This window comes from Lygodium microphyllum, chromosome 26 (assembly GCF_053477565.2).
Source record: "Lygodium microphyllum isolate KBCC chromosome 26, Lygodium_microphyllum_v1.1.10, whole genome shotgun sequence".
Taxonomy (NCBI): domain Eukaryota; kingdom Viridiplantae; phylum Streptophyta; class Polypodiopsida; order Schizaeales; family Lygodiaceae; genus Lygodium; species Lygodium microphyllum.
In genome coordinates, this window is record NC_141160.1 from 114,871,489 (window position 1) to 114,891,905 (window position 20,417).

The 20,417-nt window shown below is 41.1% G+C and overlaps 1 protein-coding gene across 1 annotated transcript; it reads right to left on the reverse strand.

Annotated features, from left to right (window-relative positions):
- Window positions 1–18,108: 18,108 nt before the first annotated feature.
- LOC148013710 (uncharacterized) lies at window positions 18,109–19,782 on the reverse strand. Its single transcript, XM_087668328.1, has one exon. It carries the CDS (start codon window positions 19,770–19,772, stop codon window positions 18,483–18,485), a length of 1,290 nt encoding a protein of 429 aa, XP_087524454.1. The 5' UTR covers window positions 19,773–19,782; the 3' UTR covers window positions 18,109–18,482.
- Between the last annotated feature and the right edge of the window lie 635 nt (window positions 19,783–20,417).

The window sequence follows — 20,417 nt, forward strand, 5'->3', positions numbered from 1 at the left end:
AAATAAATCCTAATCTTAATTTATTACGAGTGCGCACTCTAAACTCATAAACGTTTATTAATTTAATATGCATTTTGCGGAATCACCTGCTATGGAATCACCCATGTACACACTAAATTAATGAAACGCCCAAAAAGGACAGGCGTCCCCATCAACTTCTTGCACAAAGAATCCACTTTTGTATGAGCCCCGGTCATCAAAGTTTACGAAATCCACCGTAAAACCTCACGGAATCCACCGTGGCACGGAATCCACCGTGAAATATGCCTCCTGGCATCATACCTCCGGGGTGGGATAGCAATTGACCTCAATTGCTATTAGCTCAATGTGGAGCTAACAGAGTGGGGAAAGCATTTAAGTCTCTAGCGTGCATCCATTGTGCTTCTTCTACAAGATGGTTCTTAAATTTAACTAGATATCTAGAATATCTTCGGCCAGTTCTAGTGGTCATAAAGTCAGTGTCTATGATAGCTTCTGGTTCAAGTATTTCAGTCTATTCCTCTAATAAAGGTGGGTTTTCATAAATAGGATGTACAGGTAATTGGCCTCTAAATGGTCTCAATAAACTAATGTGGAATGTATTGTGAATTTTCCAATGAGATGGTAATTCTAACTTGAATGCATTATCATTAATTTTATGAATTATCCTAAATGGCCCATAGAATCTGGGAGCTAATTTGACAACTGGATGTCTATCTACACTTTGGAGTCTACGTTTTTCTATTCTCAGCCAAACATAATCATCAACTTTGAAATTCATGGCTTGTCTTTTCTTGTTGGCTTGTTTGGTATATGATTGCTGGGCTTTAGCAATCATATCTTTAACTTCATCAAATATATTGTTATGCATACTAGCAATATCATCAGCACTCTGAATTCTGTTAGACAAAGATGCAACAGGTGTAGATAATCTATATCCATAAATGACTTCAAACGGTGCTTTCTTTGTAGATGTGTGCGGTGTATTGTTATATGCAAACTGTAATAAATGCAAATGAGTGTCCCATGTGTGAGGTTTAGAGATAGTATATGCACGTAAAAGATCTAGAATGGTGTTGTTTGTGGCTTCTGTTTGTCCATTAGTTTCTGGATGAAATGCAGATGAGAAATCAATCTTTGTGCCTAGGTTAGCAAACAGAGTAATCCAAAAGTTATTACAAAATCTAGAATCACGATCTGAAATAATAACTTTTGGCAATCCATGGTTAGTAAAAACATTTTTCAAAAACAATTGTGCTGCTTGTGATGCTGTTAAAGTTTTCTTACATGGAATGAAATATGCTTATTTACTAAATCTATCTACAACTGTCCAAATCATATCATGGTTAGATTTAGTATTTGGTAAACCAGTAATGAAATCCATAGAAATTTGTTCCCAAGGTTTAGATGGAATAGACAAAGGCATAAGTAATCCATACTGTTTACCATGATGTCTCTTAACTCTTTGACAAATCAAACATTCAGAAACAAAGTTAGATACATCAGCATCCATATGCGGCCAATAAAAATCTTCAGTTAACGTACGTAATGTAGATATGATACCTCTATGACTTTGATATGGGGGACAATGAATTTCATTCAAAACAAAAGATCGGAATGGAATTGTAACACACAATCTCTTTTCATAAAACATAAATCCATCATTATATGACAATGAATCAATAGGAATGAAATTATTTTGAACTAATTTATTCCAATCAGAATGAAAAGTAATATCTTGGTAATATGTATCTTTCATAGCAATCAAAGAATCAAAAGATATGACAAAAATATTATGAATGGCAGGTCTTCTACTCAATGCATCAGCCATTACATTTTCTTTTCCAGGTTGGTATTGAATGATAGGATGAAAACTTTGAAGAAAGGAAGTCCATTTGATATGACGGTCAGAGATTTGAGGTTGGCTAAGTAAATGTCTAATACTTTGCTGACCGGTCTTTATCATAAATTTTGAACCCATTAAGTAGTGTTTCCACTGTCTTAATGCTTGTACAACTGCTAATAGTTCTTTGTTATATGTGGAATATTTCAGCTCAGAGGGTTTCAGCTTACAACTAGAATATGCTATAGGATGATTGTCTTGCATAAGTACGGCTCCTATTCTTGATCCACTAGCATCGGTCACTACTAGAAAGAATGGTCTATTAAAGTCACGCAGCTGTAGAACAAGGGCATGGGTTAATGCATGTTTCAGTAAGTCAAAGGATTTCTGTTGATTTTCGGTCCATTGATAAACAATTCCTTTCTTCAGAAGTTTGATAAATGGTAAAGCAAGTAATGAAAAATTACGTACAAACTTCCTATAGAAACTAGCAAGACCAAGGAATGAGCGTAACTCATGCACGTTTTTAGGTACAGGCCAATTCAATATTGCATCAATTTTCTTAGGATCAACTTTAATTCCATCAGATGATACAATATGACCTAAATACTCAATTTCCGTTTTAAAGAATTCACTCTTTTCAAGATTTGCATACAGTTGATTTTCTTTCAATAACTGAAAAACAATGACAAATGCTCATAATGTTCTTTCTCATTTTGACTAAACACCAAAATATTATCAAAGAAAACAATTACACAATACTGATATTTCAAAAAGATACGGTTCATCATTCTACTAAAGGTAGCAGGTCCATTGATCAAATCTATCTTATGGTCTTCTAGACGTGAAGGAGGTAAACTTGGTGGTAGGTCTTCTGCAAAACAGTCCTTAAAATATGCAAGAAATTCCTTATGCCTAGGGTGCATATGATTTTCCTTTACTTGCAACTCATTCACCCAAATGAGATAGGATTTACTACTCTTGCGTAATGCATGTTTAGCTTGAGTATGCAAAAGCAGTGGAAAGACATTAGATGCATGCATACCATATAATGTAATAGATTTTCCTTGAAAATTAATATTCATTGTGTGTGTGGAATAATCTATATCTGGGTTATGCTGGTGTCGCCAAGGCATACCTAAAATAATGTCACTCGACTGTAATGGAACAACTAAGAAATTTCTTCTTTCAGTGTATGGACCAATTTAAATCTCTAAGTCTTGCACTTCCTGTGTACCATTATACCTAATGCCTAAAAATGCAACTTTTATGCGATAATGCGTAGGTACAATCTGTAATTTCAATTCCTTTACCAATTTTGCTGAAATAAAATCATGAGTACTACCGTCATCATGCAAAATAGTCTTTTCCTTTCCATGCACCAAACATTTCATAGTCAATAAAGAATGTGGAGTAGGTATACATGGTAAAGTATCGGAAGTAGTAGTAGTATCGTCCTCATCTTCAGTGAAATCAGGCATATCTTCATGTTCGTCTTCGTCCATGGCTCCAAGATAGTTGATATGAGCTGGTGGCTTCTTTGAATGACAATTTGCTGCTAGATGTCCAGGCTGGTGGCATTTATAGCATACTATTGGCTTGGCTTTGGTTACATTGTTTGCAATGGGGGGAAGTCAAGGTACATTTGGATTTGGCTATGGAATAGGCTTAGGATTTTGATTTACATTGGATGGTAATGCAGGTGGTTTTGCCCAATTCTTGCGGAAAGATGATGAAGAGAAACGACCTGGATTAAATCTTCTAAAATTGGAATTGAATTGTTTAGATCCATAATTACCATTGGCCTGGAATTGCTGTGGTCGTCTGTCTCTACCGCGTAGCTTATCTTCAGTGTCGTGAGCTAGTGAAATGGCATCTTCAAGAGTAGCAGGCTTGAACATGTTAACTTTAGTGTAATAATGCCCAAGGAGTCCAGACATATACTTCTGTTTATGTGTTGCCTCTGGTACGTCTTCAAGCATGCATAGCTGGAGGAGTGCATTCCAAAAATGCTATGTATATTGAGGTATAGGCTCATGATCCCGTTGCTGGAGTAGATCCCATTGCTTAATAGCTTTCTCATGAAATTGTGGTGGAAGGAAACTCTGCATGAACTTCTTCTTGAAATCTTCCCAGGTAGCAGGACATTCTATGCTCTTGTGTACTACAGTCCACCAAAGTGATGCTCTGTCTACCAAATGATTAATAACACACTTGATTTTATCTTTTTCTGCATAGGTTTCCTCATGGAAATAGTCATCAAACTGACTAATGAATGCTAGAACAAATTTTCCTTCTCGTATGCCATTGAAAGTACGAAATTTGAAACTTCGTTTACTTATCTTTGATTCCTTGCGAATGGTTTGAGCTTCAAGAGTGGCGTCGATGGTACGTCGAATCAGATCTTCAGCTTGAGGTTCTTCTTTGTTGGTAGACGCTCTTTGTAATTTTGCCAGTTGCGCTTGCAATGCTTGCCTAGCCCTTCGTTCTTCTTCCAATTGCATCATGATTAAGTCTAGCTTTTGCTCCATCGTAGGTTCAAGTAAGTCGTTTTCAGCCATAAGATCATCCATATGTGGTTCCGTCATCCTGTAAAACTCAAAAGACCTTTCTCACTCAAAATCAGGTTAGCGGGATGAGCGTAGCTCAAATTCGAGGATACAAGGCTTATATGTTTTTGGGTATTTATTTCTCAATCTTCAGAAAATCTACGATTTTTCCTTCTTCGTATGCTGAAAATGCTTCAGCAAACCTGCGTATGGGTAGAATACCTTCCAACGAACAACTTTGCAGTTCGGAGTTTCTGCGCAGGAACAGTCCTTCTAGGAGTTTTGAGGACAAGGCAGTTCTGACTCCAGTTGACTAGACTGACTTGCAGAGTTGCAGACTTATGTGACTTGCAGACTTGCAGACTTGCAAAACTTAGCCGACTTAATGAACTTGCTGAACTTGATCAGAGATTACTTGCAGAACTTGACTTCTGTGGTGTGTGGCCTGGAGTTATTGACTTGCAGAGATGATTTATGTTAAGTAGACTAAGCTTAATTGCTTAAGCTTAGTGGGGGGTTTATGATCAAAAAACGGCGCAGATTCGTAGGGGGGGGGCGCCGTTTTTTTCGCCGCGCGAAAAAATCGGAGGTCCTCTAAGACCTCACAATTAAAAAAATTTGAAGCTTAAAGCTTCTATTCTCTAAGCTTTGAAGCTTAAGTCTTGAAATATATGGATTTGAGGACTTATCTCTCTGATTAACCACGACTTATTGATGGAGATGAAGGAGTGGTCCTCCGCCTGTACAGCCCGGTCCTTTGCAATCTGATGACAGAAACAGGGATTCTTGATCGCCAGAAGTCTGCCTGTATCGACATTTCGCGACGAGATTGACCGTAGAGCCCTATCATTCCAGGAGCTCTGCCTTCGCACACAATGGGTAGCGATTGGAAGCTCTTGATCTCAGCTCCGCTTTGATACCACTGGTGCGCAGATCGGTCGTTGTATGCTCGCGTAGTGAATGTCAGAAGGTCCCCAAGAACAATGAACTCTACTTTTTGCACAAGTTACAAGGTAAAAAGCATGAACGACAAGAGTAAGAGACCAATTGGGTTCAATCTCCCCCCATGCCTTGTGTGAGTGCTTCACAAAGCATGTATTTTATGTATATTCCATCTTTATGCTCAATAATAGCCTAATTTGCAAAAATATATCAAGCTTTTAGCTTTTGAGTTTTCTTTTACAAAAATAGGAATAATGCTAATGGACGGTGCCCAAAGAGTTTGGCACACCCAATACAACGTCCAAATAGAAATAACATATCCATGTGCATGGGCGCATACAAAATAATAATAAATAATTGATGCCTCAATAGACATGACAAAATATAGGCGTGGCGCCTATCAAAATATAATCCATAGATCAAATACTCGCTAAACTCCAATGCTTTCCTCCGCCACTGTTGCTATCTCTACACATCAACTGAAGCATTCACAATCGTTAGTAAAATAATACAATTAAACCAACAAAAGTGAATACTTAGCAGTCTTCAGCTACATAAATAAATCAACTGGTTAGAAATAAATCCTAACCTTAATTTATTACAAGTGCGCACTCAAAACTCATAAACGTTTATTAATTTAATATGCATTTTGCGGAATCGCCCACTATGGAATCACCCATGTATACACTAAATTAATGAAACGCCCGAAAAGGACAGGCGTCCCCATCAACTTCTCGCACAAAGAATCCACTTTGTGTATGAGCCCCGGTCATCAAAGTTTACGGAATCCACTGTAAAGCCTCACGAAATCCACCGTGGCACGGAATCCACTGTGAAATATGCCTCCTAGCATCACCTCTTGATCATACAATCTGTAAGAATTTTGCTTATCATATTATGACCTAATAAGATATATTCATTATTTTTTGGTTGTAACTTCTTTCTCTAATGATCTAGAACATGTACATAACATTCACATATAGAACTTTTGAAGTTTGAGATAAATAATTTCCTACCAATCTAGGCCCCATGATGAATAGTTTTTTATTGAGAACATTTGTGTAGCCCAATTGGGAATATAGACTGAAATATTAATAGCTTTGGCCCAAAACTAGCTAGGTAGTCCCTTGCCCTTATACATGCATCTTGGTATTTCCACAAAGCTCATTTTCGAGGTTCAACAATGTCATTCTAGTGCGGTGTATAAGGTCTCATCCATTGATACATTATCCATTTGCTCTTGCAAAAATCATCAAACTCCTATTAGTTGAACTTACCACTGCTATATTTGGTGAAAATTTATTTACATTTTTCTCTTTTTCAAGCTTTAGTTGTTCTTTACACTTGGCAAAATATTGAGCTTTTTTACTAAGAAAACAAGGTATGTATAGTGCAAAAAAATTGACTTTAAAAAAAAGCTATTTGCTCCTAATTTCTCTCGATGCTTTGCATCAATGTTCTCTTGGTGCTTTGCATTGGCATTCTCAAAGCATTGGTATTCTTTGAAATTGAGAATCCATGAGACTTGGAGAATGATCTTGGATTGCTTATTCTCAAATGATGGAAAATGTTGGTTGCATAAAGCTATTAAAACCTAAATTGGTAGAATCTATAGAAGCATGCAAACAACTTTAGCTAGAAGAAGTATAGTATGGAGAGAATCACATGCGTTAGCTAAGCTCAAGGGAGGGGTGAGGATCACCATGGTGGTTGATGTGAGAGAGAGAGAGAGAGAGAGAGAGAGAGAGAGAGAGAGAGAGAGAGAGAGCGAGAGAGAGAGAGAGAGAGAGAGAGAGAGAGAGTCCAAAGGATATTTTCAATTCCCCTAGTCTAGCAAACCACTTAGACTAAGGCCATTGGCATCCTCTCCTACTAGTAATCATGTAGCTAGTCCATGATGTTGCAAAGTAAGAGTAGTGCTATTGATGCTCATTCATCTTCTTTCCCTCGTATCCCACTATAAGGAGCCATCAGCGCGATAGCTTTCATACAGTAGGTTTGGACATCAATATATCCTAAATAGAAGGAATTTGAATTTTTTTTAAAAAGATAGAGGTATAATCAAATGAATATATAAATAAATAAATATATCCATCCTGCGAGATCCACCTTATAGAATATGTAAGGTACCATGTGAGGTCAAAAGAAATGGTATTATATTTAGTAAATTTTATAAGATTATATTTATAAACGGTATTTTTAAATTACAAATTGAAAAAAAATCATAAGTTAAGTAAAAGAACACTACAAGGAATTGGGCAATTAGCGACGCCAATTAGCGACGGCGGATATCGGCGTCGCTATTGGCGTCACTATTGGCGTAGAACTGGCGTCGCTATTTGCGTCGCATTTTTGCGACGCAAATAGCGACGCCGCAGGAAAAAAAAGTGCGGCCGAAACCAGAGCGCCGTTTTCATTTTCTTTTCTTCGCCTTTTGAGAGCGAGAACGAGGGAGAGAGCGAAGGCTTTGTGAGAGAAGAAGAGGAAGAGACTTGCTGCTGCCGCCGCCGCTGCCACCGCCATTGTTTGGGAAGGAGAGGAGGAGCCCTCGTTGCAAAGAGAAGCCGCCTATGCTCGCCATATCTCATTGGTGAGTCTCCCTCTCTCTTTCTTTTGCTTGTTGAAGGTTTAAATCGTTCTCTTTTGCTTGCTTAGGAGAGGAAATGAAAGAGAAGGAGAGGGAGAGGGAGAGAGAGGGAGAGAAAGAGAGGGAGAAAGAGAGGGAGAGGGAGAGGGAGAGGGAGAGTGCATTCTCTCTCTCTCTCTCCCTTTTGCTTGTTTAATGTTTAAATTACTTTCTTTTTTGCTTGTTTAGGAGAGGAAACGAGAGAGTACGAGAGAAAGAGAGGGAGAGGGAGAGGGAGAGGGAGAGGGAGAGGGAGAGGGAAAGAAAGAGAAAGAGAAATAGAGGAAGAGGGAGAGGGAGGGGGAGGAAATAAGAGAGGGAGAGAAAGAGAAAGAGACGGAGAAGGAGGGAGAGTGCATTCTCTCTCTCCCTCTCCCTTTTGCTTGTTTAATGTTTGAATCACTTTACTTTTTCCTTGTTTAGGAGAGGAAATGAGAGAGAAAGAGAGTGAGAGGGAGAGGAAGGGGAAGGAAATGAGAGAGGGATAGAAAGAGAAAGAGAGGGAGAGTGCATTGTATCTCTCCCTCTTCCTTTTGCTTGGAGGATGTTTAAATATCTTTATTTTTTGCTTGTTTAGGAAATGAGAGAGAAAGAGAGATAGAGAGGGAGAGAGAGAAAAAGAGAAAGAGAGGGAGAGGGAGAGGGAGAGGGAGAGGGAGAGGGAGGGGAAGGAAATGAGAGAGGGAGAGAAAGAGAACGAGAGGGAGAGGGAGAGGGTGAGAGAAAGAGAGAAAGAGAGGGAGAGGGAGAGAAAGAGAGGGAGAGGGAGGGGAAGGAAATTTAAGATAATAGACTTATTGATAATGGTATGCAATGTGCTTTGCCATGGGCCATGTACTTCATCAAAATGAACCCAAAATTATTGTTATAGAAGAAGAAACCCTTAAATTGAGTATAGGATAATTTCTCTCAGGTCTTATGACTATGAGTAGAATTGATTGAAATAAATTTTATTACTATAGTTATAAAATTTCATAGATGGCGCGCATTAATTTTAAAATTGATTACTTATACTCAAAGCTGAGATATAACAAATAATTATCTACCGGGACAAACAAATCGTTGAGCATGATACAAGGCCGAGATATAACATCGGAAAATCTCTCAACTACTATATACAATGCAAGGTTTATGGTCAACTTGCAACTTGACGTACATCTCCATAAAGCTATCCATTTAAGCCTCGTTTGCTGTAATATAGATAAGATGGCAAATGAAGAAGGTCTTATTGTTCAAGACCGCGAGACGTATCTTAATCAGCGTGTCCCATGTCCTTGCTCTCAATGCAAGTTGGCAATTAGACGAAAACGCCGATTGTCTATAGAACACATACGATGATTTGGCGAGTTTCAATCTGAGATCATTGATCAGGCGATTGCGGATTTTCAGCAAATGGTAATTTGAAGTTAGCATTTTTCATGCATTGTACTCTCAAGCTAATTGAAAACCATACACAATAAGATTGGGTCTTGTTGGCAAATTTTGTATCCAGGGGGGTGATGTCTCGACCCAAGGGGGAGTGCACCCTTTGCGGCCAATTAGAAGAGTTCGTGGACGTGCGATGGATGGATTGCAGGAGCCAATCGACCACTCGCAAGGCCCATCTATACCGTCAATGCCAGAGGAGATAGACAACCTTCCCGACTTGCCTACAATCTTGGAGCCTGAGATGGAGGCAATGATCGATGCATTGATTCCCATGGATGTTGAGACATCTGACCCACTTAGAGAGGAAGCATCCATACCATTATATGATAGGTGCCGAGTATCTCGATTGAAGACATTGCTTGCACTCTTAAGTGTGTAAGCAAAATACGGTTGGAGCGATACGAGTGTGACTGAGTTATTTAGGTACCTTGCACACAGACTTCATTGTTTTTTTTAAACAATATTATTACAAACATTTGTGTTTTTTCAAGGTGTTTTATGATTTTTTTCAGGTTATTGAAATATCATATATTGCCACCTGCAAACACCATGCCTGAGTCTCGTGATGATGCACGACATGTTTTACGGAAGCTTGGCATGGACTACAATAGCATCCATGCATGTATCAACAACTGCATATTGTTTCGAGATGAATACGAGACTATGGAGACATGTCCAAAGTGTGGTGCTCACAGGTATCGACAGGACTTGCAAGGGCAGACCATCCCTCAAAAAGTTCTCAGACACTTTCCGCTCATCCCCCGCATAAACCACATGTTTCGCACGTCTGCCATGGCAAGCTTGACAACGTGGCATGCGCAGAATAGGTCCACGGATGGAGTTTAACGAATATCAGTAGATTCGCGCGCATGGAGCCACATTGACTCTACCTTCCCAGGCTTTGCGCGAGAGCCAAGGAATCTTCGGCTTGGTCTTGCCATGGATGGTGTGAACCCATTCGATCTGCACTCGACTTGTTACAGTGTGTGGCCTATAGTGCTTGTCAACTACAACTATAGTGCTGCAAGTTGGTACTGGCTAAAAATGGTAAACCCGGAATCACATCCAAATGGAATGCGACGGTTCTCAGTTTTCTACGAGTTGCCATATTGGACCCACTTACAGGTCAACCACTTGTTGGATCCTATGCATATTTTCAAAAATGTGGGCAGCTTGCTATGGGACCACATCACAGGAAAGAGAGACACTATAGGGTCACGAATGGATTTAAAGGAGGTAGGTAAGATGAAGGCGCTTTGGCCGCAGTCGAGTGCTGAAGAGGGAGTGCAGCTTCCTCGCGCTCCCTGGGTTTTATCTACCAAAGAAGAGCGCATTGTGAAGCAAGTAATCAAGTCTATCCGCACTCCGATGGGTATGATGCGTTCTCTCAGGTCCGCATTTTCTAAAGATGACCAAATGTCTAGGTTAAAATCCCATGATTGGCATAAGATATGTCAGGTTTGTGAACAGAATGGATTTTAATTAGCGTGGACATTTTGAAATTTGAAAAGTGACCATTATTCTTAATGCTTTCTCATTTGTGGCAGTTTGTCCTACCGATCGCGATCGCGGGATGCCTAACTCCAGAAATTCGCGGGGCCATTTACAAGTTGTCGACTTTGGTGCAATGGATCTCACAGAAAGAGATTAAGACGTCCTCTATTGAATCCGCAAGGCGGGGAGCAATTGAGACGGTCTGTCTCTTTGAGAAATACCTGCCCACTAGCATGCTCACGATACAAGTTCACCTTCTTGTGCATCTTGTGGACGAAGTGGAGATTGCTGGACCTGTCCATACGCGATGGATGTTCTTCTTGAAGCACTTCATGAAAACCCTGAAAGGCTTTGTGTGACAACGAGCTCGTCCGGAAGGTAGCATGGCGGAAGGTTGGTTGGTGTCAGAGGCATTAGTGCATATCTCACAATGACTACCAACGGTGGAACCAGGCAATGAAATGCTATGGACACTGAATGACGATGATAGGCTGACTGGAGATGTGGTGGTTGGAAATGGGGTAGAAAAAAGAATGGATGCCTCAATAGAGGCCACCGCAAGCTTGGAGCCCGCATCGGCTAACAATGATGGAAATACAAAAGTCGTAGAATTTTTTGAGAATGAGGCAGACTCGTTCTTTTGTGGTGACATGTCTATCGACCTTCCAGTGTATGCAGAGTTGTGTTAGGAGATTAACATGGGATCATAGAATACTTCATTCTTGGAGAATTGTATTACTCAATTCGTTGTTTAGATCTTCCATAAAGTAGATAAGATATGCATTTTAAGAGGGATTTTTCAAAAATGATTTATATTAATGTGCTTCGTATAGTTTAAATTGATTATTCTAACATCATTTTTTATCTGTGCAGGTATCGACATTTTCAGGATGAGTCGAGGGATGAGCGATGAGGAGTTTCAGGACATGATGGCACGCATGTCTCTAGATTAGCTCGCGAGATTCAGAGAGATTGCAGATCAGGAGCTGTCTCGTTCTTCGTCAGGGCGCTCTGCTAGATCAGCTTCAGCGCGATCAGATGCTTCAGCTTCGAGAAGACGATCTCGATGCTCGCGACTTGGGCCAGAGGGAGGGACTGCAACTGCAGGAGGATCAGGGGGGTGCTGCTGTGGAGACACGGACGTGGTGTCTCCGTCTCGTCATTCAGCTGGAGCTGCATCACCTCCAGGATTTGTCACACCTGTGGGGACGTCCACTCTAGTTACTCCGGCTTTTGCGCAGCTGTAGGCAGATGGCACGCCTTTTGGTGGCACTCCTTTTGGTGGCATCCCCTTTGGTGGCACCCCTTTGAGTGGCACTCCGGGAGAGGGTACCCCCGTCGGTACACCGGATGTACAGGGGTCTCCTGGATATGCCCAGGAGCGTGGACGGAGATGGGAGAGGGCCCATCTTAGGCATACTCCTAGGAGTTATGGATACCTAGTGGATGGCAGGTCAGGAGCCATCATCATGAATGATGAGGGGAGGAGGGTGATGGCTCGCATGAGGGAGTTGTGCCAACAAGTTTTTCGACACAACGTCCTGGATCATTGGAGGAATATACCGGAGGGGAGCAGGGACTACATAGTAGCATCCTTGCACGAGGAGTTCTCGGTGCCAGCCACAGTGGATAGATTCTCTACGGCCTGGATGATGGATTGCATGCGTGCATACATGTCACATAGACGATCCGACGCACGCAAGGAAATCAAGAGTGGGGCTCCAAAGCCCGAGTGGTTAGATGCAGACGGCTGGCGCCGACTAAGGGAGGAGGCTACAAATTCACCAGGACATTGGAGTCAGCAGTGGAAGGCGGCGAGGGCACGAATCGAGGCCGGATCGGTACATCATCTTGGCAGTGGCGGCCACAAGGCATATTTGGAGGACTTTGTAAGTTTCTCTTTTGTTTTGCTTTTTTGTTTTTTGGAGATATTCTTTGTACTGACAATCATGTTTCTAACCGTTAGCATTTTGTTTTCTTTGCAGCACTCAGTTACAAATCGTGATCTGCAAGGCCTTGAGACTCGATATGCAGAGAGGCATGGTCTCAGGGCATTGATCGACCGATTGTATAGACGCGGAGGCCCTGTAAGTCACTCATCTTTCTTGTCCGTAGTTACCATGAGATATTTGAATGCATTATTGTATGGTGGATTGATATGTTGTTTCTTTTTCTGCAGAATCCATTTGATGCTCCTTTGCAGCGGGACGAGCTTTCGGGGGACGAGGATTTGTAGCTCGCCCTTGGATCCTTAGAGCTCACACACCTTTAGTTTTTAGTCGCCCGATCTATGTAGACATTTTCTATGTATTAGTGATATCGTTTCATGATTGTACCAATCGCATTTTATGCGATATCATGTATTTATTTCATGTATCAATTTTATGATTTCAGTATACATTCTTTTTGTTTGCAAATGCTTTGTATGCAGCAATACAGAAACTATTTTGTATGGCTCTTATACAGCACACAGTGCTATATGTGGCAGGGCAGCTTGTTGCCCTGCCACAAATTTTTTTTTTCTCTGTTACCATCGCTATTTGCGTCGCAAATTTACTGCACGCGTTGCTATGAGCGTCGCAAATACTCTGCAACCGTCGCTATATGCGTCGCAATAACGACGCATATAGCGATGCATATAGCGACGATTCTATGGCATCGTCAATAACGACGCTTTTTGCGACGACGGGGACAATTTTTGTTGTTTGTATTTTCGTCGCTTTAAACGTCGCTATAAGGTCTATATCTTGTAGTGGGAGTCATTTAAATGCCTTATAGCTTATAAAGAAAGGGTATTTTTTAATATCCTTTGAGTGCACGTTATATAGATGATTTCTTATAGGTAGACTCCCCAAGGTATATACATATAGATCAGCTACTTGGCATGGGGCTTAATGGTGGTTGTGGGTGTGATCCCTAAGGAGGTGCAAGGGGGACCTATTTTAGGTAAGTGGGCAAGCACATGTGTGAACTTGAGTGAGTATACGTATGATCCTTTTTCTAACATGTGTGTGGATAGTGTTTGGAAATGATTTTTAGGTCATGTTAAGTGTTTTTTTAAATTTTGGTGATGGTAAATTCTTTGTCAATTTTTTTTCAACTTTTAAGTATAATACAGGTTTTGGAAGTTGATTTGTGATCAAATAGAGTAGAATTTGATCAAAGTAGTTCTCATGGGGGAGGAGATGGAGGAAAATATTTTGTCATTTCATAAGCTCACTCCAATTCTTCACCGTTTTTTAGATATGAGTCCTCCAATAGAAAAATAATAAGTAATATAATATGAATAAATAAATATTTATTTTCTAATGATCTATTATGTATAAATTAATTAAAAATATTAATTTATTAAGGTTATAAATAAAAATTAAGATATATTCTACATATCAAACATTGTTATCTCTTACTAACACTAGTTAACCTGAATCAATAATCAAGGTTTATTATCATTATTAATCTTTTAATGTGTTAAACATTGATAGCATTGCCTTGCTACTATTGAAACCTCCATTCTTATCATTTATCGTAGTGGATTGCCATCCCTCCCATGTGCTCTGTGTGTGTGTGTGTGTAAGTCAATGAGCATGCCACAATTGGTTAGCAATACCATCATTACCTAAAAAAACCATAAATTGTTTTAATTGTACAACACTTGCACATTCACATCACTTCTAGTGCAACTAACTTAGCAAATATAATCGACAAGTTTTTTAGGATGAGAATTGAGAGGAATAGAGATACTCTTGTGTTAATAATAAGCTTTGAATGCAAGGCAATTCAAGCCTTGAAACTCCAATATTATAGAGGAAATCTTCATCTAGGATACCCCTCTAACAACACCTCTTTCTCTACTTAGACTTTCCTTAGTTTAGGTCCTTATCTATTGTGCCTTAAATGACATCTTTCTTCTTATCACCTTCTAAATAGCTTTAGTACTACACCTTCATAGCACTCCCATAACTCCTCTCAAACAGGGCATGTAGGTTGGAAAGAGAGAGAGGGGGTTTTTATTCTCACCCTGTCAAAGTTTTCTCCGGCGAAGGAGTTCTTGGATTTAGCATTGAAGATCTTGCTACAATGCAAGGACCGATGTCAATGCTAGGAAGGACAACATCAATAGATAAATCAAAGCCAAATATCGGCACTTTTGTAGAGGTAGTTGTTGGTGATACTACTTGGTGGTTGCTAGTGTAGCCACCTACGCGAAGGCACAAAGAGAATGACCATGCATGTGAGAACATGCATGTGGGAGGGAGAATGATCTATACACAACCTAGATCTTCATATCGCACCTTCACACCCATTTGACCACACTACTCATCATCACTCCACATGAGAGAGAGAGAGCATTGAGATTCCTTGCTTCTCCTACCTTCCTACTACAACACTAATGGCATTTGAGCTACCCTATTCATGCCATTTATGATGGATCTCGCAAGCTTTTTCTATGGTCACCTCTCATGTAGAGAGCTTATAATGTTGATGCTCTCTATGCTACTATGATGAGGGCTTCTCATCAAGATCTACTACAATAGGACACTTAGCTAGTTTGATAGTGAGATCCAATGTTCAATGCATAGATATAGTCTTGCCATAGCTCCACACACACAGAGAAGTAATGTTTCAGACACACACACACATACAAATCTCCAACAACATTATCATGGAAATTTTTATATAGAGAGTGTGAAAGTAGGATATGCTTTGTCTTGTGGAAGAGTTCAAAATTTTCCATAGAATGGTAGGTGACATACTTAGTTAGTGGACTTCTCTAACTTGCTCATTAGCTTGATAATAGTAGTTGGTCATGTGGAGTCTTGGGGAGTTAATGACCATGTGGCTTTGAGTAGTGATGAGTAGAAAATTCACGATTAGAGGGATAAATATTTTCCCTCACTTAAGTGACTTGTTTTGTAGGTTATGTGGTGAAGAATCAAGTGTGAGATCAAGAAGACCATTCAACACAACTTTAAGGGCACTCTAATTGGGTGGTTTTTGTCCAATGTAGACACAAAGGTGAAGGTGATGGCATGTTAACAAGGAGAAGACACAAGGAAAAGGTGGAGGAAAGAGTAAAAAAAATGTAAGTATTGGGCTTGAGGCTCATGGATTGGAGAAGAGAGAGAAGAGTATGGGGACTCTTTGGAACATGGAAAAATAGGGGAAGAGAAGGAAGCAAGTTTTCCTTGAAGATCTCAATCTCTTACAAAGTCTTTAAAGCAATCTCTCATTTGATTCTTGGACCAAAATATTAGGGGAGCCTTTCTTAATCATTATTTAAAATGAGTTTTCATGGGTTTATGTTCTTCATATAGACTATTTTGGATTGTAAATAATAGTCAAGAATAGGGTAGCAAGGTAGAAATGGAGATTTGATGCTCAAATAGGGTGATTGTGTACCTTTGGTAAACATAGTATAGACAACAATGATAGAGTTTCTCTTGGATTTGGCGTTACATCTATACCATGTTTTGTTTTTGTAATAAAATTATAATTATAGGATTAAAGTGCTTCTGAAGGCCCATAGAGGGTAATTACAGGGATTTATAAATTCCTATTATCTATAGTGGTACCACCTACTATCGTCTATTACAAATGATTGACGTATGCATGAGATTTTGAGGTGTTACATATAGCTTTTGGATTATGCTCAATAGAGATTATTCATGTATTAGTGTGTATACTAGGCCATAGTCTTAGTTTGTGTTAGGCTATCATCCCAAGTGTGTGCATGTGCCTTTGTCTTGGGCATATCTATCAAATGTATTGTGGATTGATTGCTCTATGGAACCGTATCAAATGAAGTCACTGGATTTCACCTCGATTTTTCTCTATTAAATCTTCTAAATTCTAAATTATCTTCCTTTTATCTTGTTCCATCTCATACACCCTTCTATCTCTTACCCTTGTAGTAGACCTTCAACCTTATACAGTTTGACAAGGTGCACAAAAAGTCCTACCATAGCTCCACACACAAAGAAGCAATATTTTCCACACACATGGGGAGAGAGAGAGAGAGAGAGAGAGAGAGAGAGAGAGAGAGAGAGAGAGAGAGAGAGAGAGAGAGAGAGAGAGAGTGTGTGTGTGTGTGTGTGTGTGTGTGTGTGTGTGTATGAGTGAGTGAGTGAGATCCATTACTTGCAACTGCGAGAAAGAGCGTTCTACCCAAGGTAGAAAAAAAGAAATATGATTAAGTTAAATTCAAAAAAAGGGCTTTGAGATGTACCACAGTAGAAGTAGTAGATGAAATAAGTTATCCCTCACTAAATAATAAAGGCATCTTCTTGTTCCTTTGTCAAATGATAGTGCCTCGGTGGTCATGAAATTTTAAGAAGAAACTATGACTTGACGATATACCAAATCTTCTCTCTCTTGTGTGTGGACAAGGAAGAGACCTTAAGCTTGCTAAAGAAAGGAACAATAGTAATTTAGATGATTTCTTGTATTGGAAGGGGATATGCGGTCCCAAGTAGAGAAGAGAGAGAAGAACTCAATCATAACCAATGGACTGTAATAGCTTAATCCAACAAGCAAGAAGAAGAACCCTTGAGGGTGTCGATGAAAGATATCCTTATACACAGGGAGAAGCCATGAGTTACATGAGACAAATTCTCCAATCACTAGTTGGCTCTAATACAAATGTAAATTAATTGAACCTTGAGTTGATAGATCTTGCACAAAATTAAAATTGGAGATAAAGGAAGATAACAGACAAATACTAAAAAAGAGAGCACAACACTAGTCGAGTATAGTCTCAACCCATGCATTGAGAGGCTCTTCTCAATGTGACTATTTATTTATTTTATCAATCTTGTAGCTAAAACAAAATAAAATGATACAAGTATGATATTTGCTCATTTCCATGAAAGACTCTTTTTCAAATATCTACGTAACACATTAATTTCTAGTCAATATCGTTGGGGCTTCAATAAGTGTGCACAAACTTAGCACTAGACAATATAAGCATACAAGATACAAAATGCCAAATAATCCATCTAAAAAATGTTGGCATTATAATTCACACCCCGTGTAGCATTGCATTGGTAAAATATAGAAGCCATAATTTCTTCAGGTTCTCCAATCCAATAATCTATCCACTAGAAACACAAGACACATTAAATCCTCTTATAATCTGCCTAACACAATGCGATTGGTTGAACACACATGAAACAACATGAAACAAGTCGCAACCATGCGACCAAGAATTAGAAATAAGAATCCATATAATAATCAAGTCACTCATTTAAGTCAACTAAATAAATCAATAATCATAATAGGTTGTGGTGGCATGTATATTGCAAACTAGTTGTGGCATGTGATTAACATACCCATTTGTCAAACTCTCATCAAAGTACGTGACCGATGGAAGCTGACATCTACTGAATGTCTTATAGTCAACATAGCATGTCTTTTGTATAGGCCACATAATACTGCATTATAGGCGAGACCAGCTGAAGAGGGCAATGCTTCTTTGGCGTGTCGAAGAAACATAAACAACATAAGTTGAAGCCATACTTGAAATAACAGAGATCCAAGTAGGTATGTTGAATCCCAAAATCGTGGTGGATCACATCGATGGAGTTTCACAAGGCCTTTAGGACTTCTTGACCTTCGACAACGCCTATAGTTGGGCTTCTTGAGTACTGTTGGGCAGGTGACGACCTTCTTGAAGTTTAATGTTATTGAGGAATTTGAAGCCGCGTTGGCCAAAATTGACAACTACAGTGACGTCGGCATCGCAGCCGATGGTCGGAAAGAGAGGGAGAGAGTCCGGTGTAGCAGGGACGGGATACCCTGTGCGATAGAGGAGACAACTAGACCTGCCACGACCCGACGTGGACGACTGAGCCTGCGCCACCTGGTCGTCCTTGGTGAAGAACACCACGCCCCGCTCCATGTGGTAGCCGCACCCCACGGTGGCTCCCACAGCGCTCCACGTGTCAGCCAGCGGCTGGCCGTCATCCAGGTCGTTGACGAAGAGGCGACCGGTCTTGGAGTGCAGGGCGATGGAGACGGGGTCGCGGCCCGGCAGCCGGAAGGGCGGGGCAGGCCGGGCCGCCAACCCGACGGCCAGGTTGACGTCCTCCATTGGCCGGCCGGCGGCAGTCAGTGCCACGTGGCCGTCCCGGCTGAAGGCCAGGATGGTCACCTCGAAGTAGCTGATGGTTATTATTTGATTCGCGGCGTCGCGCGCCGACTCGCCATCTGCAGTGCTATTATGATAAGGCATCAGCGGCCGCGCGCACTGCACGCACTGCTCCTGCCTCTGGTGCCTGATGCTCGGGTTGAAGCGGATCTCCTCCTGGCCTGGGAAGAGCCTCGATGACGGCGAGATGACGGGAGGGGGCGACTGGAAGAGAGCCGTGCTCACGCCGTTAAAGTCCGCCGGCACCGGCGTGTACGTAAAGTTCCACCCCGTCAACCCGACTTCCTGCATGCGGCTACCCTTCCCTGATCCACATAACTGCATCTCACCTTTCGGGTCTTCTTCAGGCCCAACCTGCATGTCGACCTCCTGCACGAAGGGATTCTCGGCCCTCCATTGTGACGCAAAGATGACGCTCCTCGCCTCCTTCGCCTTCTGTCGCAGCCGCCTTACCTGCAGCGTCACGTAACACAAGCAGGCTAACGGCCCCCCAACAACCATGGTGAGAAGCAATAGCAGGCCACCTATGGCCGCGGTTACAGAGAACGCAGCGCTGCTGCTGCCGCCGCTCGAAGGTGGAGGAGACGTCGCGGTAGCCGCAGATAGTATTGTTGTGCGCGAGTATCTCGACTGTTGGCCTGAACTGGCAGCCACCCTATCTAAGCTAAAGTTATCGCCAGCGATGGTACGAGGCGTACTGCTGATATTCATATTGGTGTAATCTTGAGGCCTGGCGATGACCTGAGTGCCACACCGCAAATACATAGTTCTGCGTCATTGTCGTTTCCATATACTAACTGCCTTCCCAAACGGGCAGGCCCGTCGTATTAGAGGGGCTCCACACGGGCGGTTTCACAGGTGGATTTGTTCGAAACGATTGCGATTCTCACGAGACGTTTTTTGGCATTTCAATAAAATACTAATTGATGTGACCTCACTAATGGAACCTTCTGAGTTCTCCCTTCCAGCTACATTGAGGGCGGGTACACACTACCCTGGACAGCTCGGGCAGCATGCAATCCATCCTATCTTACGTTTACACACTAAAACTGCAAGAAGCTTTACATAGCATGAGGGATGGCCCAGTGATATTAAGGCTTTCACACACGCCTACTGGCGTAGGTTCAATTGTTGTCATGCACTGTTGTATTTTTTTAATGTATATAATTTGTCGTCTAGTTTGTTGGGCATGGACGATTTTCAGGATGGGGGAGATCCCCCGCCCAAAAGTGTCCGGTGTCCATGAATATCGCAGCCAGTAAAAATGTGACACGTCGTCGGTGGACACTCCCTTTTTTGCAAAATGGTTGCTCACATCATGGTGTGTAACCGAAACGATGGGTACACACTACCTCGAATGGCAGGGGCAGCATGCAATCCGTCCTATCTTACGTTTACACACTAAAACTG

Bases quoted from the DNA above. Each gene is read 5' to 3' on its own strand.
- LOC148013710 (XM_087668328.1), bottom strand. From the start codon at position 19,772: ATGTATTTGCGGTGTGGCACTCAGGTCATCGCCAGGCCTCAAGATTAC.